The 19,544-nt window shown below is 51.9% G+C and overlaps 1 protein-coding gene across 5 annotated transcripts in view; it reads left to right on the top strand.

Moving 5' to 3' along the window:
* Positions 1 to 18,860, top strand: part of KIAA1671 (KIAA1671 ortholog) — a 203,770-nt gene extending 184,910 nt beyond the window's left edge. For 4 of the 5 annotated variants that reach the window (XM_045458790.1, XM_045458789.1, XM_045458793.1 and 1 more), the window contains 6 exons: positions 1,648 to 1,903; positions 4,628 to 4,802; positions 6,868 to 6,992; positions 8,414 to 8,547; positions 12,144 to 12,226; positions 13,429 to 18,563. In XM_045458790.1, coding sequence (XP_045314746.1) covers positions 1,648 to 1,903; positions 4,628 to 4,802; positions 6,868 to 6,992; positions 8,414 to 8,547; positions 12,144 to 12,222 — 769 coding nt within the window. In that variant the 3' untranslated portion in view covers positions 12,223 to 12,226; positions 13,429 to 18,563. Of the gene's footprint in view, positions 1 to 1,647; positions 1,904 to 4,627; positions 4,803 to 6,867; positions 6,993 to 8,413; positions 8,548 to 12,143; positions 12,227 to 13,428; positions 18,564 to 18,849 lie in introns of those variants that run through there. The other variant, XM_045458791.1, reaches the window with a different exon arrangement.
* The last annotated feature ends 684 nt before the right edge of the window (positions 18,861 to 19,544 follow it).

The raw sequence follows: 19,544 nt of genomic DNA, 5'->3' as shown, positions 1-19,544 counted from the left end.
CCTTTTCTCCCCTAACCCTTGAAATGTGTTTTGTTAATGAGTCTACTTAACTTAAATTTCCTGCAAGAACCCTCGGGACGCAGAAGGCTGCGTCTCCGTCTTGCGTCTCTCACGCTCCCTGGGCCTCTGTTACCCCCAGAACCTAAGGCCAGGTGAGTCCCGGCCTGGGGGACCTGGGATCTCTCCTGTGGGTGGACGCCCCCTTCTGTTCCCCAGAGGCACTGCAGCGCCCTCTCCCTGGCCGGACCAGCAGCCGCTGTGCCCCCAGCCCTGGGCAATGGCGCCATCTGCTGCCTCCTTGGTGGTATTTCCCTCATGGTTCGGGGACTTGCTTCAGTCCCACCCATACCCCAACATCCTGCCCCTTCCGAGGAGTAACATCATCCCAGGGCTGACAGAGCATGGCTGTGCCCCCCGGGGTGAACCACCAGTACACCTGGGTCGGAGGTTCTGCTCAGGGGTGTAGCTCGGGCAGCTTCTAGGGCTGCGGACCCCTTCTGTCAGCGATGGTGTCTGGGTGCCTGACTGCCCTTCCTCCCGGATAGCTCTCCCATGCTTTTGACTTCGGTGTCTTTTTAATGGGAGAGGGGAGACTTTTTAATTTACTGGCTTAATTTTTTTGGCTTAAGTGATTTATAAATTCCTATCTTATGTGGTCCCAGTTATCCAAGCCATACTTAAATACATTACCACGGGCAGACGTTCCGGAAGTCGGAGAAGGGTCAAGGGCATGGATTCCAGAGTCCGTTCTGGCCCTTTGGGCAAGCTACTTCACATCTCTGTGCCTCGGTTTCCTCATCTTTCGTGGGATCAATATTTAATTTCCTGAGGCGAATCCCACCTGATGGCCTTGTGGTGGCGTCAAGATCAGAGGGTGACCCTCACAGGATTGGGAAGAGGATTCAGGGACTCAGTTTTTAGCATAGTGCCTGGCACAGAGTAAGTGCTCAGTAAATCTTGATCACATGCACGCCTGAGCGAATGAACGAACGAATAGAGCCACGTGGAAGATTCCCCCACCTCCCACTCTTCCTCAAGTGACTGCTGGCGATTTTTTTTTTTTATTGACATCAGCGCTTGTCCAACAGAAATACAGCTCGAGCCGCAAAGGTGAGGTGTGGGTAACTTAAGATATTCTCGTAGCCACATCAAAAGAGTAAAAAAGAAACCAGGTGGAAATTAATCTTGACAACTCAACTTAAATAACACTGTTTTATTGAATCCAGATCTGAGATGTTATCATTTCAACGTGTAATCAGTATTTTACATTCTCTCTCTCTCTTTTTTTAATCCAAAGTGTTGGGAATCCCGCGTGTACTTTATACTCTGGGCTCACACGTGCCACATGGGGATGGCCCAGTAGCCGCGTGTGACCAGTGGCTCCCTCACTCCTGCCCAGTACAGGGTCGGAGGGTCTTGAGCGGGGCAAGACTGACCCCTTCCATTCCACACCTGTGGAATGTTCTGGAGGCATCATGGGCAGCACCTGGCTGTGCCCAGAAAGGTTATCCCACAGGGATGTCCTGGGTCTTGTTTCCTGGCATATAAAACACACCCCGAACCTGCTTTCTGCCGCTTCCTTTGCTCGCACTTCAGTTCTCTGAAACCACCTGCGCAATCGTAACTCCCTTCCCTCCTTTCTCGTAGTCCGGCTCCCGAGTCCCCGTCCCCAGACAGCAGTGCCGTGTCGGTGCGGAAACAGTTGCCCGGCAGCCGCCTGTCCTCCCTGTCCTCCCAGACGGAGGCCACCTCGGCCGGGGACCAGCACAGCGGCTCCAGGGACCAGCGGAGCACCAGCGTGGACCAGTCCAGCACTGACCTGGAATCCACCGATGGGACGGAGGGGCTGCCCCCGCCGGACGCTTGCCCTGCGAAGAGCGTGGATGACTTCTCCTTCATTGATGTGAGTCAGGAAGTGGGAACGTGCATCGGGAAGAGTCGTTCCTTCCGAAAGGGCTGCTCCACCATCTCCCAGCCAGTTGCCCCTCCCGGGGGTAGAATCTGTGTGCCCGCACCCCCCCCCCCCCGTGGCAGGTGCAGAGGGCACAGTCTTTGAGATGGGACCGATGTCTGCCTGTAGCTGGGACCTACCGTATGCCCGCAAATGTCTTCACCTCTCGGAGCCTTGGCTTCTTCATCCGCTGATAACCAGCACGATGGGCTCCGTGACCTCAAATGTGATCGCGTGTGTTCACGTTAAAACCGATCATAGCCCGTACCTGCTAGGTCAGCGGGACGTCTGAGGGGGGTCTGCCTGAGTTTGCCATTCCTGGCATGCCGAGTCTGGAGTTTGCTCAGACCCATCCTGCTGGGCGTCCACGCCGAGGTCTGGCTTGGTGCGATGTGTCTCTGGTTCCGGGGGATCCCAGTCTCTCTAGAAATGCATAATAGCAGTTCCGGGAAGCAGAGCCACCCCTCCCCCCCCCCCCCCCGCCCCCGGCACAGACAGCCCTTATGTGGGTCCCCAGCCTCCTGGATGCCAGCCACCCAGGCCCAGAAGCATCCTGCTCCAGCCCCTTCCAGACCAGCGTCTGTCCTCTTCCCTCCCGCAGGAGCTGCCCCCCTGCAGGGTTCAGGGACATTTTCCTTTTCAAACTTTGAAGTCTTACTGTTGTCCTTCTCTGACATTCGGGCTATCCCCCGCCCACCCTCCTGTGGATGCATCATCTAAATGATGCAAAATGTAAAGGCAAGCCGCTGTCTTGGCCTATACTCTTAGGGATGGCGGCCCGGATTCTCCCCAGAGAAGGAACACTGCTGCTTGAGGAGAAAGGTCTCCCTCTGGGTCCTCAGAGGGAGCGCCCCCTCCTAAGTATGGTCCGGGTCTCTCGATGGCACCTCTGGGTAAGGAAGGGCAGAGACGGGAAAGACACAAGTTCAGTCTCCATTGGGCCACCCCCTATATAAACATGGACTAAGGATTGAGTTAGGTGATATATTCAGTTATTCATTCAACAAACACTTAACTGAGCTCAAGCTATGCGTCAAGCATTGCTGTAGCTTCCGTGCTCGTATGATGTCACCGTGACATAATCCTCTGGACTTAACCTTCTAGAACCCTAAGCAATTCTTTCTCAGTGGCCATTATAAATACCAACAGCAATGTCAGCGGCCACTGGTCCCTGAGTGTCAGTCGCTGGACTGCTTACATGTCAGTAACCCCAAGAGGCAAAAATTCCTGCCCCATTTTGCAGCTTAGGGAACCAAAGTGGCCACTGAGTGGCTCAGATGCAGGTGTCCCCGAGCACGGGTCCAGCAGCTGGCTGAACACACACTGAGGTCTCCATGCACTGCCCACCAAAATTCGGGTCTCCCGTGGGTATGTTTGGAGGTTGAAAGGGAAGGTGCGGCACTAAGGTATCCAGACCCACAGCCCCAGCCCGTGGCTGCGAGAGCAGCTCTGGGAAATCACAACCAGCCACCCCTCTCGGTAGTTCCCCCGCCCCCACTGACTCTGAGTCTGAAACACTGGCTCTGTGACTTGCGTGTCTCCCCTTCTTGCCCCAGCCCCATCAGGTCCCACCGCTGGACGCCATTGTGACCAATTTGAGAGGCAGGTGCACAAACATTAGCTCCCTCCTCCTGTCCCCGGTGTGGTGTGTGCCACTTCCCAACTGGGAAATGATTCACTGAAATTAGCCCGTCATCGCTCGTCTAGCAAGGCCTTGGGTGATGGAATTTCTCCAAGGCAGACCTGAGAGGGAGAGACCAACATTGCAGGCAAGCACGCGAGCTGGCCGGTAACAGCTCTTGCCTGTGGGAGCCTTTCAGACCCTGTGTGAAAGCAGGGCTTTCCATACCTGGGCTCACCGAATTCTCCCAGCTTCCCATAGGAAGCGGATATGATTGGGGTCCCCTTTTTACAAAGAGGGACACCCAGGCTCAGAGAGGTGAAGTCCGCCGCTCGAGGTCCCACAGCTAAGCTTTGAACCGAGTGGGACTTGAGCACAGAGCTCTGAGTGCCTCACCACCATCCCCCCCAGGCGATCCCCGAATGAGTGACTGCCCGTCCTCTATGCTGGGCCTACCTGGGTGGTCTGCATCCCCGGCCCTCGCACCGTGGGAGGTGATGAGCTCGGAAAGCATCACTGACCGTCTGCCTGCCTCCACTCGGAGCGTGACGCTTGCAGACGAGTGCTTGGTTCAGGCGCGTTGCCCTGCCCGCCCCTACCTGCGCCCTGAATTATCATGAGCAAAGGGGGGACCACGCAGAGAGTGCCTCAGCTCATGGGCCCTGCGCGGACAAGGTTCCTACAAGGATTCGGTGAGATGATGTATTCGGCTATTCGTTCAACCAGCAAACAAACACGTATCAGGCTCCTGCTGTATACGAAGCGCTGCTCTAGCTTACCTGCTCCCAAGGTGTCACGCGGAGGGGAAGGGCACTTGCATTCCTGTCCACCAGGTGGCTGGCTCCGTGCTAGGGCATTCCGCCTTCATTGGATTCTTGTGACCAGCCTACATGGTATGTTTCGCAGAGAGATTTAGGCTCCCGGGCTCAGGTGGCCCACATACCACCTAAACAGCATCTTGGGCATCAGGGAAGCTACGCACGCCTCCCGCGGGTGGTGCCCTCAGTTAATGGTCCCCGTGCTTTTCTCCTTCCCCCTCCCTGCTGCTCCCAAAGCAAACCTCAGTCCTCGACTCAAGTGCCCTCAAGACCCGGGTGCAGCTCAGCAAGAGAAGCCGCCGCCGGGCTCCCATCTCCCACGCCCTCCGGCGCAGCCGAGTCAGCGAGTCGGAGAGCAGGTCTCCTTTGGAGGACGAGGCTGACAATGCGTGGATGTTCAAGGACTCAACGGGTATGCCATGCACCCCTTTCTGCCCAGATACCACGCTGAACAGCAGGATGGATTTGGGTTAGACACTGAGCAGAACTTCCTGCCCTTATCGGTTGTAGGATTTACTCTACAGACCTTATTAGAAACCAGGTGAAAAAGGCTTTTGTCAGGATGACCTATGAATTTGGGGCTGCACAGGTTGCAAAGGACAGAGGCACAACTTAATAGGATTTTACTGTTTCTGCCTTTACCGTTATTAAATTTACTCAGACTTCTTTCCATTTGTTTGCTGGTCTGAGCCCAGATTCTCGAGTTGGAACATCAGTTCTATTTATCATCTGCCATTTTTGTTTCTAATAAATTATAATTACTATTTTTAATGTTTATTATTTATTTTGAGAGAGAGAGACAGAGTGTGAGCAGGGGAGGGGCAGAGAGAGAAGGAGACACAGAATCCGAAGCAGGCTCCAGGCTCTGAGCTGCCAGCACAGAGCCCAACGCGGGGCTCGAACCCACAAATCGTGAGATCATGACCTGAGCCGAAGTCAGACGCTTAACTGACCGAGCCACCCAGGCGCCCCTGTAGCAAGTTATTTAAGGCTACACATTTTCCTCTGAGGACTTCTTTGGTTGAATCCTGTGAATTGAATCTGAAGGAGCCAACAGGAATTAGCCAGGGAAGGGTATTCCAGACAAAACTATCAGTGGGATCAAAGGGGCAGGTGTGTAGAAAGAACATCTGTGTGTGTGTCAGGGGCCTAAGTGGTTTGGGGCGGCTCAAGCCGGGAATAGCAGGGATCGTGCCAGAGAGGTGGGCAGAGGCCAGCTCGTGGACAGTCGTGATTCCTTGCTAAGGAGTTCGACTTTGTGGCTGGGGAGCCGTGGAGGCACATGAAGAAGCAAAATCTCTTCTTATAATGGAAACCAGAGCAGGTGACCCCCCCCCCCACTCTACACATACACAGCAGTTAGTCTCACACACGCCATTGCAGGGCCTTCATCCTCTTGGGGTTCACCCATGGCCAACAGTGGGGTGTAAGACTTCTCTCTGCACACTTTCCTGGGTTTTCTGAGCCAAACTCCACCGAGCTCCCTGGAGCAAATAAAAACCAATGTGGGAGGGGCACGTGGGGGACTCAGTCCATTAAGCATCCGACTCTCGAGTTCAGCTCAGATCCTGATCTCACGGTTCAGTCCGTGAGATCAAGCCCTGCATCAGGCTCTGTGCTGATGGTGCAGAACAAGCTTGGGATTCTCTCTTTCCCTCTCTCTCTCTGCCCCTCCCCGACTCATGTACACTCTCTCTCTCTCTCTCTCTCTCTCAAAATTAACATTAACAAAAAACCCAACAACAGTGTGGGGACAGAAGCACACCAATACCCCCAGCTGGAACATGGCAGCATCCTTCCCAGCAGCCTTGAGGAGCCAGCCTGGGGCTGGGGAGGCCTGGGGGTATGCCTTCTGAGCCCACCCCAGCTCCCTGCATGGCCTGGGGGGTCCAGAGCAGCAGACCTTGCCTGGTTCCTCCCCAGCCCCTCCCTGCACCCCTCACTGCTTCCAAGCCCGTGCCAGGGCCCCCCCGGGAGGCTAAAGCCCCTCGCTCCTGACTCCTGGAGGAGTAGGGACAAACAGTCCACACCCCCAAAGTGTCTCCTACGAGGCTGCAGCATGGCCATGCAGTTAAGTCCCTGAAAAGGGGGCTTGGGCTAAAGGAAGCAGCTTCCTGGTCCAGCTCTGAGCGGGCCTCCCACAAGACACATGAAGCCCCCAACCCCGTCTTTTAAGAGCACGGGCCGCACGCATTGCTGGCTGAAAGCATTTCTGTGTCCTTTTCTCTGCCAAAGACTTCCTTCTCTCTCCCTGACTTGGAAGGAGCTGGCAGCCCGGAGGTGGGTCTGACTGTCCCTTCTCCCAGGAGAGCACCCATCGTACTGTATTGCCACTGATGAGGCACCTGAGTTTGTCCTCGTCTGTAAACTGGGCCAGTGATCCATTCCATACAGGGCCGGTATGAGGACCACGTGAGGGACGGTGTGCGGGGGACCTGCTGGCCGCCAATGACGTCGTGCTCTTTTTTTTGCAACAGAAGAGAAATCTCCCAGGAGGGAAGAGTCCGATGAGGAGGAGAAGCCACACAGGGCCGAGAGGACCCCCACCGGCCATCCCCAGAGGATGCCCGTGTTTCCAGGCATGGACCCGGCCGTGCTAAAGGTACCACGCTTCACACCCGGAACGACCCTCAACCATGGCAGCGCAGAGAACGGGTCCCGTGTCTCTTTCCCTCCCTCCCTCCTTCTCTGCCTTTCTTCCCTCCCTCCCTTCCTTCCTTCCTCTCCATTTTCCAAACGGTTTGACTCACAAGAAGTCGCGAAAATAGTACAGGGCGTTGCCCTGCGTGCCTCGCCCGGCTTCCCCCGGTGATGCCTCACGTGACCACAGTCCGCGTCATTTGTCGCAAGAACAAGAAGCCAGTAGACGGCAGATGCATGCTGGTGCCTGTGGTTGATTTTATAGGCCTTCAACATGGCAATGTCTTATTTTTTTGGCTTTATTGTCCAGCGTTGGAGCAAACGCTATCTTACAGGGCAGCCTAACATAGCAGGTGGTGAAAGGCTCCGGGCTCCCAGGTGGATGCGTGCGTTAACTCCCGAGGCCAGTCCTTGGGTCCCTGGACACAGCTCAGATCCACTGCGCCCTGTGAAAACGAGGCCCTTGCAGTCCGTTTGCTTTGGTTAGCACGAGTTCCTCGAGCCTGGTGGCAGCCACACCTGCTGGGGTCACTCCTGGCCACAGGCGACGCTTGGTCGTCAGCTACCATCAAGGGAGGCCAGCAGGCTCATTCTGGAAGGAGCCCTGGAGTTGGGGGGTGGTGGTGGGCAGACCCGGATGAATGCCAGTTCACGAAAATTGTGACTCTGGGCGAACTGCTTGAGCTCTGACCTTTCGGCAACTCCTCTGTGAAATGGGGAAGCGGGCTACTGTGTGTCATGTCAGGCCTGGTGGAGCCCAAACGGGGGCGTCCTGTGCACAGAGCCGTGAGGCAGATGGTAGTGAGGGGGGCCGTCCCAGAGCTGCCTCAGAGACAGCTGTCACCTGCCACTGTCCCAGCCCCGGACCCTCGAGGTTCAGAACCCTGTGCCCACCGTACTGTCACCCCGTCCCCAGCCAGGCCCTCCAAAAATGGGTGAAAATGCACCCTGCTTTTTTCCTGCGGGAATCCGATGGTGAAAAAAACCTCATTTTATTCATGTGGACACAGGACCAAGGAGCTTGGCAGAGCTGAACGTCCTCTGCAGGAAGAGGCCATTACCTCCATGGCCAGGTTCTCGGGAAGTTAAAGGAGACAGAACGTCCTGACCTGAGAACATGCAAATGGTGACTTTTCCATCAAAGACAACATGATTGTGTGGGGTTTTGATGGTGTCCTTTGATCCTAGTGGTCAAGGGTGGCTGCATGGACCACAGGCCTGGCCTCCAGTTTCTCTTAGCCTCCGAGGTCAGGCTGTGTTTCCTGCCTGGGTCCAGTTCAGATGCTGGGGGGCCCTGTTGTCACCATGCAGCGATGATGCCATCAGATGGGACCCTTTCCCAGACCAGAGGCAGTTACAGACTCGGCTCTCTTCTCTCCCCAGGCTCAGCTGCACAAGAGGCCAGAGGCAGACAGTCCCAGCGAGACCCCAGGCTGGACCCCCCAGCCCAAGACCCCCAAGTCCCCCTTCCAACTGGGCAGTCGTGTGTTGCCCTCCAGCATGGAGAAGGACGACAGGTGAGGGGTCCTGCGGATGAGGCCCCCCCAACCCCAGACTCAGGATGCACTTCTGGGGGGTGCTTAAAACAGAACAGAAAGAGAGTTTCAACTGTTTTCTCCCTTTAGAAGCAGAACTTTGATCACTGGAACTCTCAGCAGCCTGATGTCTGAAAACACACTGAGGTGGGGCACCTGGGTGGCTCAGTCGGTTAAGTGTCCAACTCTTGGTTTCAGCTCAGGTCATGATCTCACGGTTCGTGGGCTTGAGCCCCACGTCGGGCTCTGCGCTGACCGCTCAGAGCCTGCTGTGGATTCTCTCTCTCCCTCTCTCTCTGCCCCTCCTCCACTCGCTGTCTCTCTCTCGCTTTCTCAAAAGTAAATAAATAAACACTTAAATAAATAAAAATAAAAACACACGGAGGTGGGGGTAGAGGACCAGGAATCAAGGCAGCTGGCCTCACTCTTTTCCTCCTCTCTCCACGTCCCCCATGGAAGTCCAAGGCCCTGTTGTGGGAAGACTACTGAGCTAGTCCAGCCTTCTCCAGACCGATGGGGAAACGGAGGCATCCTCCCTCCTCTTACCCTCCAGGGAAGGGCCTTCGTCTCAGGAGAATCAGGGAGACCCTGGAAGATGGATGGTAGGGCACAGCCAGGCTGAGCAAGACAGCTTAATTCAGCTGCCCTGCGTCGAGTCACTGCCCCCATCCCAGGCTTGGCCAGCACGACACAGAGACGAGCCCAGCACGGCACCTGCCCCCTCCCCCACCCAGGAGGAGGCTCCCAGACCAGGCGCTTCAGCAACTGGGGGTGGAGGTTACAGAGCACGCTTTAAGGGCACTCAGGTCACACACATCACACAACCGGGCTTCATCCCAGAGGTGCAGCTTGAGAGCTGCGTGGCCTGGGAGAGTCCCTGGGTCTCTCTGAACCTCAGTCTCCTCATCTGCAAAATGGGTTGACTCAACCCCCCTGACCTTCCAGGGCGGTCATGAGGATGAACTGGGGAAGTGTGTGCAGAGCCCTTCTGCACGTGCTCAGGAAAGGATAGTGGGATTCTCGTCACGAGTTAGCACATAAAAGTTAGGGGTTGTTCCCGCTAGGACTGTAATGTCGTAAGTGCTGTGAGAGAGCAGGGGTTGGCAAGCTGTAGTCCACGGGCCGAATTCCGCCCACGGTCTGTTTTTGCAAATAAAGCTTTATTGGCACACAGCCACACCTATTCCTCTGTGTATTGTCCACGGCTGCTCTCCTGTTACAGGCTGCAGGGCTGACTAGTCATAACACACACCTCCTGACCCACAAAGTCAAAACGACTTACTCTCTGGCTCTCTATCGGACCCCCGTGCTAGAGGAAGGACTCATAACCCAGACTTGGGGAAGGAAAGTGCAGAAAAAGGCTTCCAAGAGAAGAGGTAGCCTGAGCCGAGTCACGATGGATAAAGAGATGGCAGCGTGAGGGGGGCCCCAGGCTGAAGGCACAGCACGTGCAAAGGCCTCGAGGCACGATATTACGGGGAGCTGCGGGCAGTGCCTATTATTAGAGCACAGGGTGGGCTGTAGGAAGCAAAAGACAAGAGGTTGAGAGAGAAACAGGCCACAGCTGAGATGGTGCCTCTCATGCCCTGGGGACACGAGAATCGCTCTGGAGTCAGCAGAAGGTTCTAGCATTTCTCTGGGGCTGGAGGAGCCCCCAGACCAGACCAGGGTCTCAGAGGCAGCTCTGGAGGCCGGGTCTTGTGCCTCCGCCATCAGGCAAGGCTTGCCTGGGGTAGCCCGGAGCCCTGTCTGCCCAGGGGACCTCTCCTTCTTCATAGACCCCCCCCATCCCTCTTTCTGGGTCACCAAGTTCCCCGAGCCCTCTGGGGCCATGGGGTCAGGGACTCTCCCTGAGAACAGCATAGATCAGGTCTTGTGAGTACTTGTGTTTGAATTATAAAAGTAGTGTATATGCCCACCATAGAAATTTTTGAAAATATAAAACAGAAAACAAAATCACCCATGATTCGCGCCTCCCCCCCAAGACCACCAGTGTGATGCTGGGGTCTCTCTCCTTCCATTTGAATGTAATTTTAAATGTAATTGAGATTATGTGTGTGTACGTAGCTCATTTTCCCGTTAACGTGTTTCATGTGACCGTTTTCCCAAGGCCATTAGACAATCTTCATAAAAACGATCTTTTTCTTGAATAAAATTTCAAGCAATGATGGCTTTATTGTTTTGCTAAAATGGTACGTTCTCATTACAAGCAGTTCGGAGAACACAGCAAAGTACGTGAAGAAAGCAAAAAATAAAATACTCAGAAGTGTCACCATTGAGACGGTAGCTGCTCAAATGTATTCACTTAGAGAGATGTGTCGTCGACCTGTGCACTTGTGGTTTGAGTACTTTTCTGGGTGTGTGTTCTTAAAAAAAAAAAATTAAAACAAATCTTGACCTCTTCCAAACAATCATTTGTTATCATTTGGTAAACATAAGGCATCTATCTGTGTCATACGGGAGACATATTAGTCAGTGTCTTCCAAAGAAATAGAACCAGATGGATGTATATATACACATGCACACACAGAGTAGGAAGAGACAGGGAGAGAGAGGGAGAGGAAGAGGGCAGGGGATGAGAAAGGGAGAGAGCAAGGGAGAGAGAGGGGGAAAGAGAAGGAGGGAGAGGGAGAGGGAGAGAGATTGATACTTATTTTAAGGAACTGGCTCACACGATTGTGGATGCTGACAACTTCCAAATCCATAGGGCAGGCCAGTAGGCTAGAGACTCAGGGAAGAACCCATGTTGTAGTTTGAGTCCCCAAAGTAGTCTGTTATCAGAATTGTGGGGAGCTCAGTCTTTGTCTATTAAGGTCTTCAACTGATTGGATGAGGCCCACCCATAACATGGAGAGTAATCTGCTTTACTCAAGGTCTACTGATTTTTTTTGAAATACTAATTTCTTTAAAAAAAAATTTTTTTTTTTACATTTATTTAGTTTTGAGAAACAGAGACAAAATGTGAGCAGGGGAGGGGCAGAGAGAGGGAGACACAGAATCCCAAGCAGGCTCCAGGCTCTGAGCCATCAGCACAGAGCCCGATGCGGAGCTCGAACCCACGAACCGTGAGATCATGACCTGAGTCGAAGTCAGACGCTCAACTGACTGAGCTACCCAGGCATCCATCCCAATACTAATTTCTTTTTAGAAAATACCTTCACAGAACCATCTAGAATAACGTTTAATCAAATACCTAGGTACTGTGGCCTAGCCAAGTTGGCACATACAAATAACCATCATGGGCATTTCCATGGGTGGAGAGCTAGAAGAATGGAGGCACGCCTGGGTGACAAATGGATTGATGGATGGAAATAATTCTGTGTCAAATGACTTCACAGCTGCAGATTATTTCATAGAATGGGCATACCACGATTTATTTAATGTTCCTCGTTGTTGGGCACTTTGATTCCCGTTTCTTGCTCATCAGTCACGTTAACACGGGCACCTTTCCTACCTGCGAATGCCCAGCTCAGCGGCGCCTCGGCACAGAGGGTTCAGAGTCTGGTACCGCATAGCCCCGCCTTCAGGGAGTCCTCAGTCTGGCTCACGCTTGACTCTCACTGGCTTTGTTGTTTCAGGTCGGAAGAGCCCTCTCCCCAGTGGTTAAAGGAGCTGAAATCAAAGAAGAGGCAAAGCCTATATGAGAACCAAGCTTGAGCAGGTATGAAGGGGCGCAGTGGGGGAACATGGACAGAGCCTGCAGTCTGCAGAGTCAGGAACCTAGGCCAGAAGGCAAAGGGTTGGAGACTTTTGGACCCTAGGAGAGAAAAGGGGAAATGGGTGCGGGTGTTCCGGGCTCGTATAAAGAGGGCTGTGGTGACCTGTTTCCTCTTAGGGGAAAAAACCCAGGTGGACAGCCTAGGGGAAGAGCCAGATAAACCTGGGCTCTGGGCTCATGCACTTGGCTAGCTCTTCTCACTGCATCTCAAAATGCTTTCATAAAGTGGAATGGTGAGACATCAGAGATTAGCTTAATCCAAAATGTCCCCAGTTTTTGCATTCATATACAGCCTGCATAATTAAACATTAATTTGGAAAAAAAAAGATTAAAAAAGTCAGATGATTCGATATGCCCCAGTGCAGGTCCCAAATGACTTCAGATCTCGAACTTCAGTTTCCCCATCTGTAAAATGGGCTAATCGCGTCCATGTTGCCAAGCGGTCCCCAGGGCTCAGTAAAGATGCACTAAAGTGCCGGTGGTTAGTCCTAGGGGTAGGAGCGTGTGGTTCATGCTCCCTAAAAGTCTGCTCTGACATGAGTAGCACAGGAGACCCGCCAGCCCCTTACCCACAAACCTCAAATCCAGAAGACACCGACAACGAAGCATTTTCATGACCTACTTAGAGGCAAACCTGACCTGCATGGATGTCTTTACATTACACTGCAGGTGTGATAGGGGCTTTGCATAATATATATGTATGTTACATAATACATATATGCATGTATATACGTTTGTATAATAAACGTCCCCCCCGCAATTCTAAATTCCCATCTAAATCTGTGCTCAGTTTTAGATAAGGAATCAGAGCCCGTGTTTATTTTGTGTTTAGGGCTATACATGTGATATCTCAGTTAAACTCATAGAAATCCATATGAGGAAACTGAGGCTGGAACCATGACCTGACCCTAAATTTCACATTTGTTCCACTGCATCTGACCACCGGCCACCTTTCTCACCCCACTCCTCCAAAAAACAAAACAAAACGAAACAAAACAAAACTCCAAACTCATCTTTCCTAACCTATGGCTTGTGGGGATGGCCGTCTTGGAGAATACCCAGAAAAGGTTTTAAGGCTTAATGGTAGAGACACATAGGGTCACATGTTCCCCTTGCTGATGTCAGGACTGTCTCTTCCTCTCCAGACAGGGGACACTGCCACGTCTAATGAACAGAAGCCTTAACTGTCAGAACCCGAAGACGAGGCCACACTGCTGCCATTCGTTCCTGCACATGGTTACCTGCCTGGGCCCTTGCAGTTGGGTGGAGAACACCGGCTGGGGCCTCCTGGCCCTCCGCAGGCTCACCCCGGATCAGGGCAGCAAGACCCACCCTCCTCAAGCAGTTGCACGTCTCCCCAGACAGCACTTCAGGCTGAGAACGAAGCCAGGCTGCCCAGAATTGTCCATGTTGGTGGTTTTGTGTTTTCCATAAAAATGTACATTTCTACCTACTTTTAGACACCACTCCAGGAACATGGGTTTGAGGCTGGACCATCTCCCTGGGTTCTGGAAAAACACCTGTATTGTGAAAGCACTTCGTCCTCCAACCCCAGGGCAGGTCTCTTTCAAGAGCATATTTCCAAGGAAGAAGAAACCATCCGTTTCCTGCTGTAACTGTGGTCCATGGCAGTGTTACGGGGTTGGGGTTTTGATTGCTTTTTTGGCAAGTTCTGTCTCCCTCCCTCTCAAAGAATCAGCAGTTCCAATTTTTTAAACACACACGTCTTTGCAGTGTATTAATCCTTTCAGCGGGGCTGTGTGCATAGTTGACCTGTCTCATTATACGTCTTTTTTGTTTGCTTTAGAAGACGTTAAAGCAATAATTCAGCCAATTTTCTTTGAAATTAGATATGTACATATGTTTTTTTATGTTAAAGAGCAGAAGGAAAGATATGTGAAGAGTTTGCTTGACATATTCGATCATCTCAGGTTATCTCATCCCTACCCGATGCTTTTAAAACAAATTCTAATTGTCACCCTTGTATACCAATCTTCTTGGTTCCTTTCCATCTGAGCTCTGATTTCTATGGAGTGACCTTTGTCCCTTGGCCTCAAATGTTCATAAATTGCAGCCCAAATGGCAGTGCCTTTTCACTCAAACATCAGACCTGCCCTGAGAATCTTTATCTCCAGTCGTTTTTGAACATCACCTGCACTGCTGGCATGGAAGAACCTTTCCAAATAGGTCTTTGAACAAATGCATGAATGGGGGGTTCTTTTTTTTTCTTCTCACCTCTTCCTTCTACCACTCCTCCGTCCCCCGCCAACTCCACCTGACCAAGTGCTTATTTTAGGTCCAAACACAGGAAGTGAGGGTCTTGCTGAAACTCTTCTCTGGACGAAAGTGCTGGATGCTAGGTGACAAAGTATAAGGTTCACCTTGCCTCTTTTTTTTTTTTCTTGATAGCACTAAGCTCACTCACAGGAATCTCCAGGACCTCTGGGGATCATCTTTCTTTTTGGAGATTCTCAACACCAGCCTCCTCCACCTCTGAAACCCAAGGCTCCCGCAAACATCCCAGATATGCTTGACTGGCCACCTGCCATGCCTGCAGTCGCCATAAACTTTGTGCCAACCTTGCCTGGGCCGTTCACAGGGCACCCTGTGACCACTGAGGGGTGCCAGGGCTGAGTTTCCTAAGGCTATATATGGAAGGCTATATATGGGGATTGAGCACATGTACGCCCACCCCCTGACTTCCCAAGATGTGAAAATCTTTCTTGATAAATCCATTATTTGCAAAGGGTGTCAAAACATACCATACCATCCTTCCCCCTGGCCATGTCTCCAGGGTTCTCCATGTGTCTCCCCATCTCTTCTTCCTCCCTCACGCTTTACCATCTCTTCCTTCTCTTGGGGGGTGGGTGTGGGGGGTGAAGAGCAATCCTGTTTCTTCAGGTTAAGCCAAACATCTGGGCCCCGGAGGGCAGTTGTGGTTCAGCACCACGGACAGGGACCGAAGCCCCACCCCCTTTCCCCCGCCAGTCCTTTTGGCTGAACTTTGGCTACTGATGGGCAGTTGTTGAACCATGTTACCCACCCAACCTTTTGCATCTGGAAGCCTCATTGCATCTGTGTCTAGAGGTTTGGCCCTGCTTGGTAATAATTTGAATTCCTTTCATTCCCCAAGTTAGTGGTCAATCAGTTCTCTGGGGCATTGGGTGGGATGCATCTAGGAACTGCTGCTTTGTGATTTTCCTTTTTCCTTTCCCCTTTCACTTTCCCTTTCCTTTCCTTTTTTTTTAAATTTTTTTTTTTTAGATCCACTTAATGTTTTAGAACCGTTTTGATGCAATGGCTTTCCAGGTCAATAGATACCCTTTAAAGACACTCTGCATGTTCTGACCCTGACTCTTCCTGGCTCCTGTCTTTCTTTCCTTCAGGTGGGAAGGGTCCCTTGATGCCATTTTGGACAGTAGGAATTTACCTGCCCAGTTCAATGAGAATATTGATACTCACCCATGCAGAACTTTCCAAGGTTCAGTTCTGTTGTAGCCCAGTATATCCAACAGGAAAGAAGAACACTTGAACGTGAGATTAATCTGGAGATCTTTTGCCTATCCTCCCACACCTTGATTGGAAATAAGAATCCATTTAATTCCTTTGTGATTAGGATGTACAAAGTCCGCCCCCCTTGAAAGTGACGAGAGCAGCCTCACCTCTCCACTGTACAAACGACCATCACAGGGGGTCAGGAGCCACCGTCTCCCTGCAGGCTCCCCATGAGCTCTGGATCCCACTATGACCAACGCAATGATGTTAGAAGTGACTGATGCTTTGGAACTTTTGCGAATAGCTGGGCACGTGTGTCATTGGTTTTCTCCTCTTTCTAAACTGAGTGAGCTCTGGCGCTCAGTGGACAGTTGTATGCTAGTTTCTTGAGTTTGCCTGGGCCACCTTTGGATATCTGTGTCTTCTAAAACTAAATATGCCTTAACCATTTGTATGCAATCAAGTCACCTGCCCTCATCCAACCGCCTTCCTGGGGGCCTTTGGCTCTCCTTAAATGAGAGCCTTATACTGAACACAAAACCCTATGTACGCACAGTCTCTCCCTCTGTCTACACACACACGCACACACACACACCCTTTGCACGTCAGCATTTTGATGGCTGGTCTTTTGATCGAGTCTGTGTGTTTTTCCCCTCCAGTGGGTCCCCTTCTTCATGGTCTTTTGCCTAATGAAACAGAGGCCTTTGGCTTGTGAAATCCCATGGTGAGACCTCAAAAATCAGTGTTGTGGGGAATTCCTTGGTGCCATCAGACAAATTCTGGTGAACTCAAAGGCTTGCGTTGTTTCGATGTTGGGGGTTTTGAATGACACTGACCCGACAGCCTCAGGTTGTCCAGGATTCAGGAAAAGGACAATGAGATGGGGAGTTTTTCCAGGGGGACAAGCCAAGTCATCTGTTGTGAGACAAATGTGTTTCCCTTTGTGTGTCCTGGGAAGTGAGGCCAACTCTAGGCATTGCTAAGGAGCGAGAATAGAAACAGGCACAGGTCTGAGGTCCCAGAGTTTAGGGGCTTCGCAAGGGATTGGGGGGAAGCCCTTGATGTGCTTTCCCCACAGGAGAGCTCAGCTGCTCCCACCCGGTGCTGTGAACTGCCTCGTCCATTTATGCTTGTACATGTCTTTGTCACACCCCCAGATTGCCCCAGGAGCTAGGCATAATCACAAAGCTGAAAACCCACAGGGACATGGCCAGATCACCTCCCAAACTAAACACTTTCTCACAGGTGACTCGGGTCTGCACAAAAGACAGTGTCCCTCCCAAGGAGAATGCTGGCAGGCCTGCCTCTCCCTCATCAGTTTCTGTTTCTTCCCCCTCAATCCTTGTGTTTCCCCCTGCCCCATAATCCTGTCCCTTAACACAGGAAGCTAGGTTCCTGTCCCTAGAATTTCAGGGTGAGCCTGAGGGGAGAAGTAGAGGCAGGAGAAGATCTCTGTCCAATGGGGGATACCCTCCCCCCTTAATTCACGCCGTGGCAAAGTCACCACCGTAATGGAGAAACCTACAGCCTCAATTGTGCCTTTCTTCCACCACCATGTATTAAACATGGAAGCAAAACTCCCATGGCACCATGGTTCCGTGGGGTGGGAGGGACAGCACTGACCTGGAGGGAGCCACCTGGAACAGGTAGGACCCACTCCATGTGTGGAAGGCAGTCCACCTTGGGTTACACCCACCTAGGAAGCCACGGTTCTGGGCTCTGCTGTGCTATGAGTCAACCCCGCTGGGATTCTGGGCAAGCCGAGGTTCTGGAAATGTAGGGCCACATAGAAAGCCAGTCAGTATGCGAGTGTGACAGGTGTTCGCCACCCTCTGTCCTTTGGTTCCCACCATCCCACCCGTCTAGAATTTGCTTTCTTTTGTTTGGATTGATTCCTGTGGGGAGGGGTGCAGAAATCTGGGTTCTGCAGACTCAGCCTCAGGTTCCTGGAGCGCTAACCCTTAAAATCAATCGGCTTCTCCCCGAATCTTCTTAAATAGTCACTGTCCAACCTGGTGCCGGGACATCTCCCTCTATGAATCCGACTGGCCCCTTTTTTTGACAATCTCCAGTGGTGTCACGCCTACAAAAAAAAAATGCTGTTGTCTAAAGAACAATTTGAGCTTTTTACTGGTCTCATTTCACATAGCCTTATAGATCCTGTAAATAGGGGGCTCAAAAATAATATATTGTGTTACAGAAGATAATTTTGTACTGTGCTGTTTCCTAAATCATACTAATATCCTAGAAACGATGTACTTCCCCGATGGATCTGATCCTCAAAACACTTTGTAAGATGGAGGGAGTGGAAATATATATAAATCCGCTATATATTTTCCTAGCCTTTCTTCTGGGTCCCTTCCTGAGATATTTGAGTCACGGTAGGAAAGAAACTCCAGTCCTGTGTATAGGTAAGTTAAACCTGCCTGCTGGTGTTCTTGCAATTGCCTTACGAATTCACAAGCTCTAGGGGTTCTGAACAGAAGGTGGACGACAGGTACTTTATCCAATCCCAAAAAGAGTCTCTAATCGCGTGACTGAGAATTCATCTAGAAAAACCTATATTTTTAACATTAAAACAAATGGGGGCTTCCTGGACCTCACAGAGTATTGGATATCTACAAGTGCTTTTATATTTTGTAACTGTAAAGAGGTTTCATACGCACAGAAGAGCAGTTGGGAATCTGGCCAGCTGCCATTAAACACGATGACCTTTGCATGTACAAAGATGTTGCATTCAGACTATGAAAATAGCAAATAAAGCTTCGATGCAAGTTGCACTGGAGAACTCCGTGTGTCAGTGTGCGGATGAATGGACTCTCCCATGCATGCACCAGCTGAGTCGGTCTGTTGTCTGTGCTGAGCTGGGGGCCACTGGCAGGAAGGGGGGGAGCTGAGGTCCTGGGAAAGGGGACCCGTGGAGACAAAGGATTTCCATTCAACGTGGGGTTGAATCCTCATTCTGCCTCCTCCCGGCTGTGGGAGTGCTGATAGCGGCATTAGCGGGCAAGAGTTTAAGCCAGTGGTCCTCAACTGGGTGGATAGTGGCCCCCAGATGACACCTGGCAAAGACAGGGGACATTCTTGGTTATTACAAAGAGGGACGGGAGGTGCTTCTAGCATCTAATGGGTAGAGGCCAGCGGTGCAGATCAATCTCTCACAGGGCACAGGACGGCTCCCCCCACCACCAAGAATTAACTGGCCTCCGATGGCAATAGTCCCGATACTGAGAAACTTTAGGCGGAGGAAACGTGGCATGTGAAAGTGTTGGGCCACACAGTAGGTCCTTTTAGGATCCAGAGATCCTAAAGGATCGGATGGGAGGAAGTCACACCAGATCCCCCTTAGACCTTCCCCCCTAGATCCCTAGCAGGTGGTGACTGCATCCCAAGTTAAGGGGGCAAAACCAGCTCTGGGTCCCACGATGGCCAGCAGGAAGTAGTCCCTTGGTTTGAACTGCCCAGAAGGATCCTCCACGGACAGAAGCAGGAAAGCCCCAGTCTGAGTGTTTTGCTTCATGATCTCTCCGTGGCTGTCCATTTGCAGATGTGGCTCTGACCTCCAGCAGCGACCCCGAGGTCACCTGCTTCCAGAGGCCAGCTGCAGCTGCCACCCAGCATTCCGTCACCATCTCCAGAGATGCGGGGTCACTGGGCTCTAGGCTAACTTGAGGATTTTAGCCAAAAATAACAAAACCAACCCCTGTTTCCTAACAATTCACTCCTTGGCCCTCTCCTCATCTTAGTCTCCCAACCATCATTAATC

The sequence above is a fragment of the Leopardus geoffroyi genome, chromosome D3 (assembly GCF_018350155.1).
Source record: "Leopardus geoffroyi isolate Oge1 chromosome D3, O.geoffroyi_Oge1_pat1.0, whole genome shotgun sequence".
In the NCBI taxonomy this organism is placed as follows: Eukaryota; Metazoa; Chordata; class Mammalia; order Carnivora; family Felidae; genus Leopardus; species Leopardus geoffroyi.
The sequence above is the reverse complement of the archived record's forward strand: the minus strand, read 5'-3'. Positions and strand labels throughout refer to the sequence as shown.